Source organism: Anomaloglossus baeobatrachus, chromosome 3, assembly GCF_048569485.1.
Source record: "Anomaloglossus baeobatrachus isolate aAnoBae1 chromosome 3, aAnoBae1.hap1, whole genome shotgun sequence".
Taxonomy (NCBI): Eukaryota; Metazoa; Chordata; class Amphibia; order Anura; family Aromobatidae; genus Anomaloglossus; species Anomaloglossus baeobatrachus.
Genome location: NC_134355.1, coordinates 455,636,257 through 455,653,648, shown reverse-complemented (window position 1 = coordinate 455,653,648; position 17,392 = coordinate 455,636,257). Strand labels below are relative to the sequence as shown.

The 17,392-nt window shown below is 41.7% G+C and overlaps 1 protein-coding gene across 1 annotated transcript in view; it reads left to right on the top strand.

The window, feature by feature from the left end:
• The window catches only part of LOC142297272 (putative cation-transporting ATPase 13A4), a 243,681-nt gene that overhangs the window by 50,720 nt on the left and 175,569 nt on the right, over window positions 1–17,392 (top strand). The window contains exons 8-11 of the mRNA XM_075341527.1: window positions 7,028–7,162; window positions 7,247–7,319; window positions 14,127–14,258; window positions 14,742–14,912. Coding sequence (XP_075197642.1) covers window positions 7,028–7,162; window positions 7,247–7,319; window positions 14,127–14,258; window positions 14,742–14,912 — 511 coding nt within the window. The remainder of the gene's footprint in view (window positions 1–7,027; window positions 7,163–7,246; window positions 7,320–14,126; window positions 14,259–14,741; window positions 14,913–17,392) is intronic.

Genomic DNA, 17,392 nt, shown 5'->3' with positions numbered 1-17,392 from the left:
TTAAAAGAAGCCAAGATGAACAGAGCTGGGATCAGGAAAGACTTTGCTACCTACCCCGGAGTCATCCTGGGGACGGTTAATTATGGCGTATTTTGGAATGTGCTTGATGCAAATCTAGCTGTGAAGTGTACAACTAGGGCAGAAGTGCTGCCACTGAATGGGTGGGTGTGTGTGTGGCCCAATTTTTGGAAAAAAGGGAGAATCCGCTTGGAGTAAGCCTTAATTGCTGTGTTTTTAAAATAAGCCAAGATGAACAGAGCTGGGATCAGGAAAGACTTTGCTACCTACCCCGGAGTCATCCTGGGGACGGTTAATTATGGCGTATTTTGGAATGTGCTTGATGCAAATCTAGCTGTGAAGTGTACAACTAGGGCAGAAGTGCTGCCACTGAATGGGTGTGTGTGTGTGTGGCCCAATTTTTGGAAAAAAGGGAGACTCCGCTTGGAGTAACTCTTGCTTGCTGTGTTTTTAAAAGAAGCCAAGATGAACAGAGCTGGGATCAGGAAAGACTTTATCTACCTACCCCGATGTCATCCTGGGGACAGATAAGAATGGCGTATTTTTGAATGTGCTTGATGCAAATCTAGCTGTGAATTGTACAACTGGGGCACAACTGCTGCCACTGAATGGGTGGGTGTGTGTGGGGCCCAATTTTTGGAAAAAAAGGGAGACTACGCTTGGAGTCACCTTGGGGTGTTTTACATGATTTTAGAAGGGCGTGCCATGCCTATATCTGTGTGTCCTCCTCTTTTTCCTTGTCCAGCTGTTTTGTTTTCGCATGAGTATATGTCCTTGTCACTTTCCCATGTGTTGTGAGTTGTTTGTCACCTTTTGGACACCTTTGAGGGTGTTTTCTAGGTGTTTTTCTGTGTTTGTGATTGCCTGCCATTGTTTCCTATGCAGTTCGAGTTCGGTTCGTCGAACGTTCGACGAGCCGAACTCGAACGGGACCTCTGTTCGGCGAACCGACCTCGAGCCGAACCGGGACCGGTTCGCTCATCTCTACTGCGGACTGATATTGTTAGGCTAGGGGGCTCCCCGTAACGTGGGGCTCCCCATCCTGAGAATACCAGCCTTCAGCCGTATGGCTTTATTTGGCTGGTATTAAAATTGGGGGGGACCACACGCCGTTTTTTTTTAATTATTTATTTATTTATTTTCCTGCACAGTATAGACACGCCCACCGGCTGCTGTGATTGGGTGCTGTGAGACAGCTGTCACTCAGCGTGTGGGGCGTGTCTGACTGCAACTAATCACAGGTGTCTGTGGGTGGGGAAAGCAGGGAATACGAGATTGATTAATGAGCGGCCAGCATATTCAAAGTAATTGTTGCCGCGTATTCTCTGCACAGCTGTTCCTCGCCGCGCTGGTGATCGGGGAGCGGTATAAGCCGGGGGAGGAAAAAAACCGAGCGCCAATGTAAGTATGACTGAGAACAGCAGAAAAAAAGGTAAGTATACTGACTTTAATTTTAAAAAAACAAAAAATAAGATCGCTAGTGTAAAAACGCACACACACGAAACGTGCTGAAAACGGACATACTCTGTGTGCGGTACGTGCAGGCACGGACCCATAGACTAAAGCGGGTCCGTGCCTGCGTGCTGCCGGCCAAAAACGGACATGTCGTCCTTGTAGAAAAGCGCACACCTGTACTTACCACACAGTCACACGTTCCGTGTGATTTTACGTGTGTGTACTATCTAACATTGAATAACATGGGTCTCCGTGTGTACGTGTCTCCGGTACGTGCAAATACGTACCGCACACGTACAAATTAAATGGATGTGTGTTGCGGATCTTAAGGAAAGGTAACTCTTACCTTCTGACTTGACCATATGTATGAAAATTTCATTTGATTGGAGTGTCTATGGGATGACTGTTGGAACCAGCAAGCAGACCTGAAGTCTGGCAGGGAATATATTACATACTGTTAGAGCTGAGAATACTACTGTGCTTAATTTTATGATTGAAGGAGTTTTCCAGGTTTGAGGAAAGTCTGCAGTCACTCTGCAAGCTTCTGAATTCTCACAGCGCGCACTGCACACTATTAGGATTCTCCCATGCCAGTGGCAAGAGTGGACATTCATGTGTGCACAAGAATGCATTTGTAAACTTCTGACCACATTCTGACTAGATAAGTGTGGCCTCAATTAATTTTCATTGACCAAGGCCATACATGTCTAGTTGGCACGTGACTACAAGTATGTTAATCTCATAGTGGCGGTTTCGTGACCTCTCACCACTGGCACCAGAGAATCTTGACAGCGAGCAATACAAGCACTGAGAGACTTCTGAAGTCTGCCATCAGATAGAGTGACTGCAGACTCATCATAAACTTGGACAACCCCTTAAATGCTCCTAACAGATAAAAACATAGTTACCCTTAACTTGTCAGACGGCACAATTCTTTAACATTGATGACCTATCATTAGGATAGGATATATGATCGGCCAAGGTCCAAAACCCGACACCCTCGCCTATTCTAGCTGCAGGAGGCAACAGCAGGTGGCCAGAAGTATTTAGTTCCGAATATGCTCTGTCTTCTGAAGGTGGCAGGTGACGTGGTGTGGGCGGGACAGCTCTCTCAGCTCTGCTACAAGACTAAGGGTATGTGCGCACGTTGCGTTCTATTCCACAGCATTTAAATCACTGTATGTGCATTTCAAAACGCAGCCGAAAAGCTGCGTTTTGAAAGCATTGTGCCATGTTGAATTCTTGCAGAATTCATGCTTTCTGGATGCTTGCTCTGTCATAGACAGAGTGGTAAAAACATCCAGAACGCCCAAAATAAGTGACATGTTGCTTTTAAGAATGCAGCGTTTGGGCAGCAGCCGAAACGCTGCATTCTGAAATGCAATGTGCGGATGGAATTTGCACAATCTTCATAGATTGTGCTGGGGACTCAGGACGCATGCGTTTACGCTGCAGTGCAGAATGCAGCATAAACGCATGAAAACATGCAACGAGCGCACATACTCTAAATCTAAAAATTCGAATTGTGTCAGAACGGCTGCACCCAATAATCTAAGTGATACATTGTTGGATAGAGGATCTCTCTCCTTACATCCTGCTGCTCTTAGATGAGGCAGCAAAAACCTGCTGACAGATTCACTTTAATAGACATCACAATTATAGTTGTCCAAAAGGAATCTTTATTTACAACTCCAATTCCCAAAAAAGTTCGCTTTCTAAAATGTAAAGAAAACAAGAATTCAATGATTTGGAAATCTCTTATAGTGATATTTTATTCACAACAGAACATAAAACATAAATTAAAAGTGAAAGTTAGACACTCACATTTAAAAAAAAAAAAATAATAATAATAATTTAGAAATTGATGGCAGCAGCAGATTTGAAAAAAGATGGGACAGGGTTAACAAAAGGCTTAAAGGGTCTCTGTCACCAGAATTTTGCTACCTCATCTGAAAGAAGCATAATGTAGAGCAGGGGTGGGGAACCTCCGGCCCGCGGGCCGTATGCGGCCCGCAATGACCTTTTCTGTGGCCCCCGGGGCACTGGAGCAGATTCTCGGTGGCTGCGGTGCTCGGGCAGCCGCTCATCTTGTCTATTGCCGGCAGACAGCACTGGGGGTGGGACTTCCTCCCTCTTGCTCTTACATGCTCCCTGTGAGATTGCAGCTAGAATCAGAGTGATGGGGGAGGGGCCTGCACGGGACATAGAAGGCTGTATAGTGCCGTGCGTTCTACCTCTCACAGTCCCGTTCTGTGCTCGGCTGTTCATGGCTAGCAGGTCTTTTCTTGGAGAGAAAAGACGAGAATGAAGCCAGCCCTTGAGCTGAGCTGCTGCATCCATCACTTGTGCTGCACCTGATCTTACAGGGCAACTAAGGAGCAGGTACTTATATCTGCGCTAAGTGTGTTTATATCTAATATATACCACCATATATCAAATGTATTTGTGACTTCAATGTCCAGAGTCTGTTGTGTATACGACATGTGCGTGTGCTGTGTATACTGCGTGTGTGCTGTGTATGTATTGTGTATACAGCGTGTGTGCTGTGTATGTGCTGTGTATACGGCATGTGTGCTGTGTATACGGCGTGTGTGCGCTGTGTATACGGCGTGTGTGCGCTGTGTATACGGCGTGTGTGCGCTGTGTATACGGCGTGTGTGTGTGCTGTGTGTGTGCTGTGTATACGGCGTGTGTGTGTGTGCTGTGTGTGTGCTGTGTATACGGCGTGTGTGTGCTGTGTATACGGCGTGTGTGCTGTGTGTGTGCTGTGTATACGGCGTGTGTGTGCTGTGTATACGGCGTGTGTGAGCTGTGTGTGTGCTGTGTATACGGCATGTGTGTGTGTGCTGTGTGTGTGCTGTGTATACGGCGTGTGTGTGTGCTGTGTGTGTGCTGTGTTTACGGCGTGTGTGAGCTGTGTGTGTGCTGTGTATACGGCGTGTGTGTGTGCTGTGTTTGTAACTTAATAAAGTTTCATATTGTAAGGTTTATTGGTATATCTAATTCCTGGTGTGCACATGTTTACATGCAGAACTTTTTGGCTTGTTGAGTGCTGTGTATGGCTTATGTGTGTGTCCTGTATACGGCATGTGAGTGCTGTGTGCAGTATACAGTATCTCCTGTGCATGTGTACTATATATGGCCAGTGTGTGTCATGGGTAGTGTACAATATGACAACTGTGTGAAGGCTGTGTGCAGTATACGGCCAGTGTGTCAGAGCGGTGTGTGTATGTACAGTGTCTCCTGTGTAATATATATGATTTACCAATCTGCGCATCAAACAAAGACAAACCTGGAAAAGCAGTTGTGAGACGCAAACATCACGGCGCACCAAAGAGAATCAGCTCTGGCCGCCACAGTAGGGGTATAGGGGTGAGTTAATTAATTGTTTGACCAATTATAGCCGGGTCATTTTCAAGTTGATGATTTTGTGCGGCCCCCGAAGGTTGGTAGAATTTTCCAAATGGCCCACGGCAGTAAAAAGGTTCCCCACCCCTGATGTAGAGACACAGACCCTGATTAAAGCAATGTATCAGCTATTGGGCTATTTGCTATCATTTTGATAAAATCACTCTTTTCTCTGCTGCAGATCTAGCAGTTAAAAAAAAGAGAAAAATTGTATGAAAAAGCCATCCCACCTCATCAAGGTGTACCCATCTGGGACGGTCCCTAATCAACTAAGTTAAAAAATGTTTCGATACCTGACTTGTGTCATGTCAAAAACTCCAATGTGAATGGTAACAAGTGGTCAGCTGGGTCCCAGATTAAATACACAGCAAAGTAGGAAGCAATTGGTTGTCCAGCCTCAGTACAAGGAGGGCTGCGCCCCCAAATTGCACTAAAGCAAGATAGCAGACAAAAAACTGAGCTGTAGCAAAAAATCAGTAACCATGCAACATTAAAAGCATATCAATGGTAACCTCTAGACAGGAAAAAAAACAAAAAGAGAAAAATTGTATGAAAAATACCCTGAATAATAATTAATAAAATGCAAGTGCTTAATAGCAGGGTACTTAGTATATACATTTTTGCAAAAAGATCTAGCAGTTATCTCAATATAGAGCAGGGTTATAATGAGCTCATGCAGCTGCTGGACTACCTAGCAGCACGTCAATTAGACATTTAAGGCCGGAGTCACACTTGCAAGTGACTCGCCGAGTCTCGCATCACATCATCCAGCATGGTCGCACACTCTCCTGACACGAGCGGGTCAGCTGCATGTATTTCTATGCAGCTGTTAGGGCCAGGTGGATGGGCAGACCCGGGAGGTGGATCCACTGGGCTGAACTCCCCGATGAGGGAAAGGAGTCCGGTAGCCGGAGCACTATAGGTAGCAGGACAGTCCGTGCACAAGAGCACAATGGAGAAGTCCCTGGGACCACGGGGTCACTGATGGTGGTCCGGGTGACGGAGCTCAGGTTCGGAAGCCGGGATGATGTCAGGCGGGGTCCGGAACCGTTGAAGCGAGATGACGGGTCACCGCAGGGAACAGAGATGGTACGGACTGTCAGGATGGCAGATAGGCAGCGTTCGGGGTTCGGGATACGGCAGGACCGGATGGCAGTGCAGGATCGGCTCTAGAAGAGAGAGAGGTAAGTATCTCACAGGAACACAAGGAGACCTGACTCCTAGCTTGGGAAACACGAAGAACAGGCCCCGCCCCCTTGGACATTAAACCCCTTTATACCCTGTACCTGTGTGCTTCATTTCCTGTCTGTGGACACTGGCCCTTTAAGAAAGGGTCAGTGACCGCGCGCGCCCTAATGCGCATGCGCGCGGCCCGGGTGCCAGAAGCCAGGGCAGGAAGCTGAGAGGAGGAAGCAGCAGAGCCGGGCTGGGGCTGGGAAGCCGACGGGCGCCGGGAGCGGGGACCAGGAGGCCTGGGAAGCGCGGGCAATGGAGGCTGGAGAGCGGGGAGCGTGGCAGGTGAGCCGGGGAGCGGAGCAGAGGACCCGGGGAGCGTGACAGCAGCTGAGATACTCCTATCCGGAGATCCGCAGGACGTGATGGGTGATGCAATGCGAGACTCGCTCGAGTCACATGAAAGACACTCGCAAGTGTGACTTTGGCCTAATGGTAAGCTCGTGATAATTAAACTGTGATTTTTATAAGAGCTCCACTATGAAGCCTAGTATGTGACTCATCGCTGGTATCAGGGTCTCTGTCTCTACATTATGCTGCTCTCAGATTAGGTGGCAAAAACTTTGTGGCAAAGTCCCTTTAAACAGGAAGTGGTTCTAATGAAAAAAAACAGCTGAAGGGACAATTTTCAACTGAGTCACATTATTGTGTATAAAAACAGCACAAGCAACTTTGAGTGATATTAACACATATTAGAGTCCATGAATTTATACAACTTAATAGATCATTTCCCAGTTGTCGACAAATTTTCTTTGCTTTTATTTTTTTGTGAAGTGTAGAGTAGACAACATCAGATCTTCCTTTAGGCACATTTAACGCTAGATTGAGGTTATAAGAGCACAAGCGGAAATGATTCAGTTACAATTGTTAAAGCTGTGAATATGTGAAATAATTATTTTCTTCTACTTTGCAGGTCTTTAATCCATTTTATGTGTTTCAAGTCTATTCATTATGTATATGGCTAGCTACAGCATACTACGAATATAGCTTTGCCATTTTATTTATGACAACCTTGTCTATCGCTGCAACGGTATATAATTTAAGAAAGGTATGTGTGCAAGTGTTTATAGAGAACATTGTTATATTCCATTTTCCTTAAAATAAATAAATACACATTTTTTTTCCATTTTAGCAATCAGTCAAACTGCACAGAATGTCAGCATCCTACAACAGCATTTTGGTTTCAGTGCTTCATAAAAATGGAGGTAACAGTGGCCGAAAAAATTAACTCCTTTAACCCTAAGTTTGTTTTTTCCTTCCTGACCAGGCCATTTGTTTGCAATTCTGACCAGTCACTTTGACAGTTTATAGCTCTGGAATGCTTCATATCATATTGTACTTCATGATAGTGATATCTCTAAGACATTATCTTTTGCGTTTATTTGTGAAAACTTTGGAAATTTTATGAAAATTTTGTAATTTCCAAACTTTGAATTTTTATGCCATTAAATCGGAGAATTCTGTCACATAAAATAGTTAATTAATAAAATTCCCCACATATTTACTTTACATCACTACAATTTTTGAAACTTTTTGTTTTGTTAGGAATTTACAAGGGTTCGAAGTTTATCAGCAATTTGTCATTTTTCCACCAAAATTTACAAAGTCATTTTTTTAAGGACCACATGACATTTCAAGTGACTTTGAGAGGCCAATGTGACAGAAAATACCCAAAAATGACACATTCTGAAAACTGCACCCCCTCATTCTGCTCAAAAACACATTCAAGAAATGTGTTAACCCTGTAGGTTCTTCACAGGAACTGACGCTAGGTAGAAGGGAAAAAAAGAAAAGTTTACTTTTTCTGACAAAAATGTTACTTTAGCCCAAATTTAGCATTTTCAAAATGTCACATTTTCAAATTTCACATGTAGTGGAAATCTATATTTGGGTGCATGGCAGGGCTCGGAAGGGAAGGAGCGCAATTGGAATTTTTTAATGCAAAATTAGCTGCAATTGTTCTTGTACACCATGTCACATTTGGAGAGCCCCTGAGGTGCCTAAATAGTGGTGCTTCCCCACAAGTGATCCTATTTTGGAAGTTAGACTCCTCAGGGAATATATCTAGTTGGTTGGTGAGCACCTTGAACTCCAAGGTTCTTCACAGAATTTTATAATGTTTAGTCATAAAAATGAAAAAATACATTTTTAAGCACAAAAATGTTGCTTTAACCCCAATTTTTTCAAATTCACAAAGGTAACAGAAGATAATGGAACATACAATTTGTTATGCAATTTGTCCTAAGTTCAGTAATACTCATATGTGGTCAAAAACTACTTTTGCTGCTCAGTGCAATAAAAGAAAGGGAAGAAGCGCTATGTTTTAGTTCAGATTTACTTGGAATAGTTTCCGGGTGTCATGTCACATTGGAAGTGCCTGAGGTGCCAGAACAGCAGAAATCACCCACAAGTGAACCATTTTATAAACTGCACTCCTTAATTGATAAATATAGGGTGCAGTGAGAATATTGACACCACAAGTGTGTCACAACATGTTATGCTCTTGGGCAGTGACGAAAAAATAATTACATTTTTACCACTAAATTGTTTTCTTAACCTCAGATTTCCAATTTTCACAAGGGGCATAGGTAAAAAGGCCCCATATTGTGTTACACAATAAACTTGGCAATACTCCACATATGACTGTACAATACAGTTTGGCCACAATGCAAGCCCCAGGAGGGTAGGAGTGCCATTTGAGTTTTGGAGCACAGATTTTCCTAAAAAAAAGGAAGAAGGGGCCAGCTTACCGGTAGTAGAGATCCCTCATTTTAGGCCACATAATATTTTTTTATTGCTTTTAATTCCACTTTTTGTAAGGCAGAAATATGGAGAAACAGCAATTCAGAAATAGGTTTTTTATGTTGTTCACTATGCCATGAAAGTGATAAGACAGCTTTATTCTTTGGATAAGTACAAATACAGCGATATCACATTTTTATAGCTTTTATGTTTTGCCGCTTTTACACCAAAAAACAATTTTATACAAATATAATAATTTTTGCATTGCTGTATTATGAGAGCTATAACGTTTTTATTTTTTTCGCTGCCTGAGCTTTATGGTAGCTTGTTTTTGTGGGACAAAATGACTTTTTCAGCGGTACCATTTTTATTTACATATGACTTTTTTTAATCGCGTTTTATTCCACATTTTTTTTCAGCTGTATGATGAAAAGACAGTTTTTGCTATGTCTTTTGTTTTTATTTTTTACCATGTTCACTAAAGGGGTTAGCTAGTGTGACATTATTATAGCTCGGGTTGTTAAGGATGTGGCAATAACAAATATGTGAATTTTTTTGTTTCTTTTTTTTTGCAAGAATTTACTTATTAGAATATGTGTTTATTCTTTTGTTCTTTATTTTCAGTTTTATATATATATATATATATATATATATATATATATATATACTGTTTTTTTTTTTACTTTTTGTAAACTTTTTTACTTGGTTCCTTTATGGGACACTAACTTTCACTGGACTAATCACTGATCTAATACATTGCAATACTTGATCACTGCAGTGGATAAGATGCTGCACTCACAGCACTGACACTTCGCTTCACATGACATGAGCCGGCATGGCATGGTGTGTAAAGCTCTCCGTAGCTGGTTGATCCGGGGTCATCATGATGACGACCCAGGGTTGTCATGGCAGCAATCGGGTCCCTGTGATCACATTACATAGATCCGATCGCTTTTTGAGAGTCAAGCAATCCTCTCCCTGCAACCTGAATGCTGTGATCATGATTAATTGCAGCATTTATGGACTTAAACTGCTGGGAGTGGCATGGGCATCACTCCTGGCAATGACAGCCACATCTCAGCTAAAACATCATCTGGAGACCTAGTGCCAATCGCAGGGGTACAGTGAAGGAACCCCTACGATCGCCATGATCTACTGTGCAGATCTTATGTCGTTAAGGCCCATACAATCATGATATACCCACTATTTCATATGTCGATAAGAAGTTAATTCATGTATACAGATGTGGAGATCCATAGAAGTTCAGTTCGGCAGGTTCAGCTAGACTTTAGATAAAGTTCTGTTTTGGACCCGAACTTGAACCGAGCCTCTTTGGAAGTAACTGATTGGGCAGTTCAGGTCTCCACCCCCATTCAGTCACCCATAAACAGAACACTTCCGGGGGTAGCTGGGTGGGGTTTTTCCTTTTTTTGTACACACCACATCTGGACGATTCCAATTCCATATCGCTTCCGACGTGAGAGCATGGGAAGCGATATGCTAATGACCCTCTGCTGCGGATGTCAGCCGAGGGTCATGTGACTGTGATACGATCTTGCGATCACATCACAGGTGCTGAGAAGATGGAGGGAACACTTTATCCCCATCTCCTTCCCGGCCTGTCTCGGATTACATGCGAGTGCAATGCAATGTTTCACACACTCCCATAGATTTGTATAGGAGTACGTGAGCCGAGACTCGCTGCCAAACGACTCCACAACCAGTCCAATCTTTTGACATAACTTCCTCCCCATCAATAACACATTAACAGTTCCTATAGAGCACCATATCACATACATAGCCACCAGCTTTTGTTTTGACCAAACATTTTTTCAGTCTGCCACCATGCCAAAGTTTACTCTTTTTGGTAGGGCCATTTGCTAACCTATTAAAATGTTCTTAAAATATCCAATACTCTTTAGGCATATTGTTATTTATCTTTCTTTAAGTAAATGTGTCACATACATTTTTTTTAAATGACCAATAATACCGCATACAAAGGCAGAAATAATGTCACACATTGACCAGATCACATATTATCACCAGATAGTGACCGAATAATATCACAAACCAAAAATAAATACCATTAACCATGATCAGACAACATATTACCATCACATGGTGACCGAATAATACGACATATAAGGGAAAAATACCGTTAAACCATGATCACATAATATATTATCACCACATAGTGACCGAATAGTGCGATATACAAGGGACAAATGCTGTCAATCATAACCAGACAATATATTACCATACCACCACATAGTGACTGAATAATACCACATACAAGGGACAAATACCATCACATCATGTTCAGACCACATATTACCACCACATACTGTAGTGCTGAAATAATACCATACAAGGGACAAATACTATCACATCATGATCAGATCACATACTGACCAAATTATATAATACTGATCATTAATAAAAAAAAAATACAATGCCAATATTACCATAAGTGCCATTATATCAGGAGCTCTGTACATACACTGTGTGCAGAATTATTAGGCAAATGAGTATTTTGATCACATGATACTTTTTATACATGTTGTCCTACTCCAAGCTGTATAGGCTTCAGAGCTAACTACCAATTAAGTAAATCAGGTGATGTGCATCTCTGTAAGGAGGAGGGGTGTGGTGTAATGACATCAACACCCTATATGAGGTATGCTTAATTATTAGGCAAGTTCCTTTCCTTTGTCAAAATAGGTCAGAAGAGAGATTTGACAGGCTCTGAAAAGTCCAAAATTGTAAGATGTCTTGCACAGGGATGCAGTAGTCTTGAAATTGCCAAACTTTTGAAGCATGATCACCGAACAATCAAGCGTTTCATGGCAAATAGCCAACAGGGTAGCAAGAAGCATGTTGGGCAAAAAAGGCGCAAAATAACTGCCCATGAAATGAGGAAAATCAAGCAGGAAGGTGCCAAGATGCCGTTTGCCACTAGTTTGGCCATATTTCAGAGCTGCAACGTTACTGGAGTATCAAAAAGCACAAGGTGTGCCATACTCAGGGACATGGCCAAGGTAAGGAAGGCTGAAAAATGACCACCTTTGAACAAGAAACATAAGATACAGTGTCAAGACTGGGCCAAGAAATATCTTAAGACTGATTATTCAAAGGTTTTACGGACTGATGAAATGAGAGTGACTCTTGATGGGCCAAATGGATGGGCCAGAGGCTGGATCAGTAAAGGGCAGAGAGCTCCACTCCGACTCAGACACCAGCAAGGTGGAGGTGGGGTACTGGTATGGGGTGGCATCATCAAAGATGAACGTGTGGGACCTTTTCGGGTTGAGGATGGAGTGAAGCTCAACTCCCATACATACGCCAGTTTCTGGAAGACAACTTCTTCAAGCAGTGGTACAGGAAGAAGTTGGTATCGTTCAAGAAAAACATTATTTTCTTGCAGGACAATGCTTCATCATATGCGTCCAACTACTCCATAGCATGGCTGGCCAGTAAAGATCTAAAAGATGAAAAAGTAATGACATGGTCCCCTTGTTCACCTGATCTGAACCCCATAGAGAACCTGTGGTCCCTCATAAAGTGTGAAATCTACAGGGAGGGAGAACAGTACACCTCTCAGAACAGTGTCTCGGAGGCTGTGGTGACTGCTGTATGCAATGTTGATCGTAAACAGATCAAGCAACTGACAAAATCTATGGATGGTAGGCTGTTGAGTGTCATCATAAAGAAAGGTGGCTATATTGGTCATTAGTTTTTTGGGGTTTTGTTTTTGCATGTCAGAAATGTTTATTTCTAAATTTTGTGTAGTTATATTGGTTTACCTGGTGAAAATAAACAAGTGAGGTGGGAATATATTTGGTTTTTATTAAGTTGCCTAATAATTCTGCACAGTAATAGTTACCTGCACAAACAGATATCCTGCTAAGATAGCCAAATCTAAAAACAAAACACTCCAACTTCCAAAAATATTAAGCTTTGATATTTTTGAGTCTTTTGGGTTGATTGAGAATATATTTGTTGATCAATAATAAAAAAAAAATCCTCTAAAATATAACTTGCCTTATAATTCTGCACACGGTGTAGTATACAGTGTATAGTGTCAGAGTACAAATAATACATAGATTACCGGTGACATTATACACCAGAGCCCTGTATATAGTGTATAATGTAAGTGTACAGGTAACACACTGACTCACTAGTGACATCTCTATTCACTTTTCTTCTTCATCCAGTGCAGGCTGCTATCAATTCTTCCAGCCAGTACTCGTCTCTGCAGACAATAACACACAGTTATCTACAGCACCGCTTTCAAACCATAATCCCCATTTTTTCCCCCAACATCTAATATCTACACTGTGCCAGATCAGGAAAAAAAGTGACTTAGTGTTATCCTGCACAGTTATAGGCCTCCCCCGATAAAAAACTGTATCCTCATAGAGAAAATACAGCACAGCAGTGATAATATACCTTAATTAGCCACTACACTAATAATGTCCCACATACTGGCCCCCATGTGTCTCTATTCCTGGCTCCCATATGTTCTCCCATCTTGCCCCATATGTTTCTTTATCCTGTCTCCATATGTTATTTCATCCTGCCCCCATGTTTATTCATCCTGCCCCATGTTTCATCATCCTGCCACCATGTGTTTCTGCATCCTGTCCCCATATGTTTCTTCATCTTGCCCCATACATTTCTTCATTCTTCCCCCATATGTTTTCCCCGACTGCTCCCATATGTTTCTTCATTCTGACTTCATGTTTGTCTATTCAGCCCCCATATATTTCTTTATCTTGCCTCCATCTGTTTCTTCTTCCTGCCCCATGTTCTTTAATCCTGCCTCCACAAGTTTCTTCATCCTGCCCCCATAGGGTACTTTATTCCTCCTCATATGTTATCTCCCCCTGCCTATATATTTCTTCATTCTGTCCCATATGTTTCTTCATCCTGCCCCCATAGGGTACTTAATTCCTCCTCATATGTTATCTCCCCTTGCCTATATATTTCTTCCTTCTGTCCCATATGTTTCTTCATCCTGCCCCCATACATTTCTTCATCCTGCCAACATACATTTCTTCATCCTGCCCCCATATGTTTCTTCAGAGTGGGGACCTCTCTGTAGTATGGGAAGAGTTTCAGATATGAAACCGGAGTTATGGTTATATTATTATGCTCTTACACAAAATGTTAAAAAAAAACATGCAAAACCCCTTTAAATATTTTTTGGCTTTACTTTTCCTTGAAATATTTATTTATGATGTAATTATTGTTGTGGGTTTTTTTAACAGAATTCACAGAAGTACAATCTCAATCCTTGGTTCCAGGTGATGTTATTGTTTTGGGAGGAGACAAGCTTTTCTTACCTTGTGATGCCGTTTTAATCAGTGGAGGGTGTACTGTGAATGAAGCTATGTTAACCGGTACGGATATTTCATTATTTACTTCATTCTTTGAAATTTCGTTGTTTTTTTTTATTGTTGACATTTTATATAGTAATTCCTTTAGGATTTTGCAGGTGTATCTTCTGGACAGTTGAGCTTATACCGTAGTGATGATGTTTGGACTTGGAGATGCCTTTATGCACTTTACAGTTTACATTATTTAGGGGGGTTTTATGGGGCACCATCCATATGCTGACTCACTGCTTTTACTTTAATATGGGAAAAGAGAAAAAAAACAAACTAGTACTTCATTTGGTTACACCCTCTAGCTACATATTTTACATCTTGTTCAATGCCATTCATTTGTTGAAATAAAGATGTAAATGTATTTTGCATTGATTTGCCTTTATTTACTTAATATTTGTCTCTAATCTGCAAGTAATTATCACAGTTGGATCTTCATACCCAAGAAAAGTTAATTTACAGATAACTTAAAAATGTACCTTTTTATTCAATTTCAAGGGGAAAGTATCCCTGTGACGAAGACACCACTCCCAAATATTAACAACTCCCTTCCTTGGATGGCGCACAGTGGTGATGACTACAAAAAGCATGTTCTTTTTTGTGGAACTGAGGTCCTCCAGACTAAAAGAAACAGTCAGGACCTTGTAAAAGCCATCGTCCTACAAACTGGTGGGTGTTTTGGTCTTTAGACGCTTCTTTAAAGGGTTGTCTATTTTTAGCAATCAATGTGATAGAGTGATTCAGTAGTGTGGGAACCCAGCAATCATCTGTAAATTCTGATGGAATTTGGCAGAACATGTTCAATTCATCTGCAATGCTGCCACAAGGAACATAGAAGGAATAACTCAGTGAGGAATTTAAGTTTTCTTGAAATCATTGGGAAAACCATATAATTTATACATAAACTGAGTCTTCCAGAGTGAAAGGTGTCCAATGGATGTTCACTTTTAACCTGCATAATATACCAGAATTCTCAATGACAGACGGCAGGCACTATTTATTAAAGGGGTTGTTCGGTTTAAAATGATAAGTTTGCAGTCACTCTATCCGACTGTAGACTTCTGAATCCTCCAAGTGTACACACTGTGTGCTGCAAGAATTCGCTGGTTTCTGAGCTGGGAACAGCAGTCACAAGACCACAATTTTTTGATCTGCATGTTTCAGGCCAGATCCCGACTAATGGGAATGGCCTCACTCAATACAAATGTATTGAGCAATGCCGCACCCACTAGACAGCCATGTCTACTAGTCAGATGCGATCATTCTATTCATTTGTTGTCATGGATGTGTCATGGGTGACAGACAGTCCTGTGGTGCCCAGCTATAGAAGGTCACAACATTTGGCTGCGCAAATTGCTCCCTGACCTTCAATTATTTCTACTTGGTCTCTTTCTCTTGAGGACCATGTGGAGTTCCTCAGCTTGTCAGCTGCTGTTTATCAGTATTTCCCTTGTAGCTATATATACCTTCACTTCCTATTATACGGTGCTGGTGATACTTCATATGTCCCTATCAAGTCTTCAGTGCAAGCAGTCGGTTTACATACACCTGGAAAATCTTGGTGGTTGTTGCAGTTTCTCTCCCTGAGTCAGTCAACAAAAGATAAGTTATTTGTGGTTTTCCCTTCTTTGTTATCCCTGTGTGTCCTTAGCGCCTAGTGGGGTTGACAAAGAGCTCATTCCAACTGCTCCCTACCTAAGGCCCAGATCAAGGTTAGCCTAGGGACAGGTATCCAGCTCAATGAGTAGGTGCAGAATCTATCTAGGATGGTGAGGTAACCCAGGGCCCAGCGGTAGGCTTGGTCAAGGGTCATCATCTCTCCCTTCCTTAGACACAGAATTTCCCTTCTCTTCCTTTTCGTTGTTTGCTTGGTACTACCCCTTACCTAGTGTGACACTTGTATTGAGTGAGGCCGTAGCCACTAGACAGGTTTTGGCTGGGAACATGCATAGTGCACAATTGCAAATTAGCAATCATAAACCCCACAGCTATAATTTGGGCAGTTTTCCTACTTTCTGGCATTAGTTTTCATGTAGTGATTTAAGAGCAGAAGGTACTTATCTGCTTTAATAAAAAAAAAGTGGAAACAAGTTGTTACAGTAAAGTGATACATTTCCCTGTCCAAGCCTGTTTCAGCACCCCTGTTTAAATTTTCAAATTGGAGACAAATATGCGCAACACCATAATTATGGCAGGCTGTTACATTCCTTTTTGGCTGTCACTTGAACCCTGCTTAGCAATTGTACATTGCTGGAACTTTACTTGCACATATTTCTGAAATAAAACACCCAATCTCAGAACAAAAGCTATGCTTACATTCTGCATCCTATTGCCAGTATAGCACTGGCTTTACTTTATAAATGAAAATCCTGCTGGTTGGTTCCCTTTAAACTTATCAGGAGTGGCTGTGCCGAGATTTTTTACTTTATATATGAAAATCCTGCTGGTTGATTCCCTTTTAAAAGTAGAGAACTTTATTGCAACATATAAAATATGTCCATGGCTACACTAAGGGCTGGGGTTAGCCATGGACATGTTTTATTTGTTGCAATGAAGTTTTCTACCTTTTAAATCTTATCAAGAGTGATTGTATCACGATTTTTTACTAGTTGTCCGGTTATCGCTACCACACTATGGCTACGACAGCACCCACAGCTAGGTCAATTAATGTGTGGATGAAGGACAACCACATAAAAACCCTGTCAAGGCCAGCCCAATCTCCACACCTGAACCCCATTGAAAACCTCTGGGATGTAAGAGGAAGATAGATAGTCACAAGCCATCAAACAAAATAGAACGGCTTACATTTTTGCACCAGGAGTGGCATAAGGTCACCCAAAAGCAGTGTGAAAGACGGGTGGAAAGCATGCCAAGATGCATGACAGCTGTGATTAAAAATCATGGCTATTCCACAAAATATTGATATAGGAAATCTTCCTGAGTTAATACATTAGTATTGTTGTTTCTAAATGATTCTGATCTTGTTTTCTTTGCATTATTTGAGGTCTGAAAGCAATGCATTGTTTTATTATTTTGACCATTTCTCATTTTCAGAAAATAAATACAACATTTTTTGCTTGGAAATTCTGAGACATGTTGTCAGTAGTTTATAGAATAAAAAAAACAATTTACATTTTACTCAAAAATAT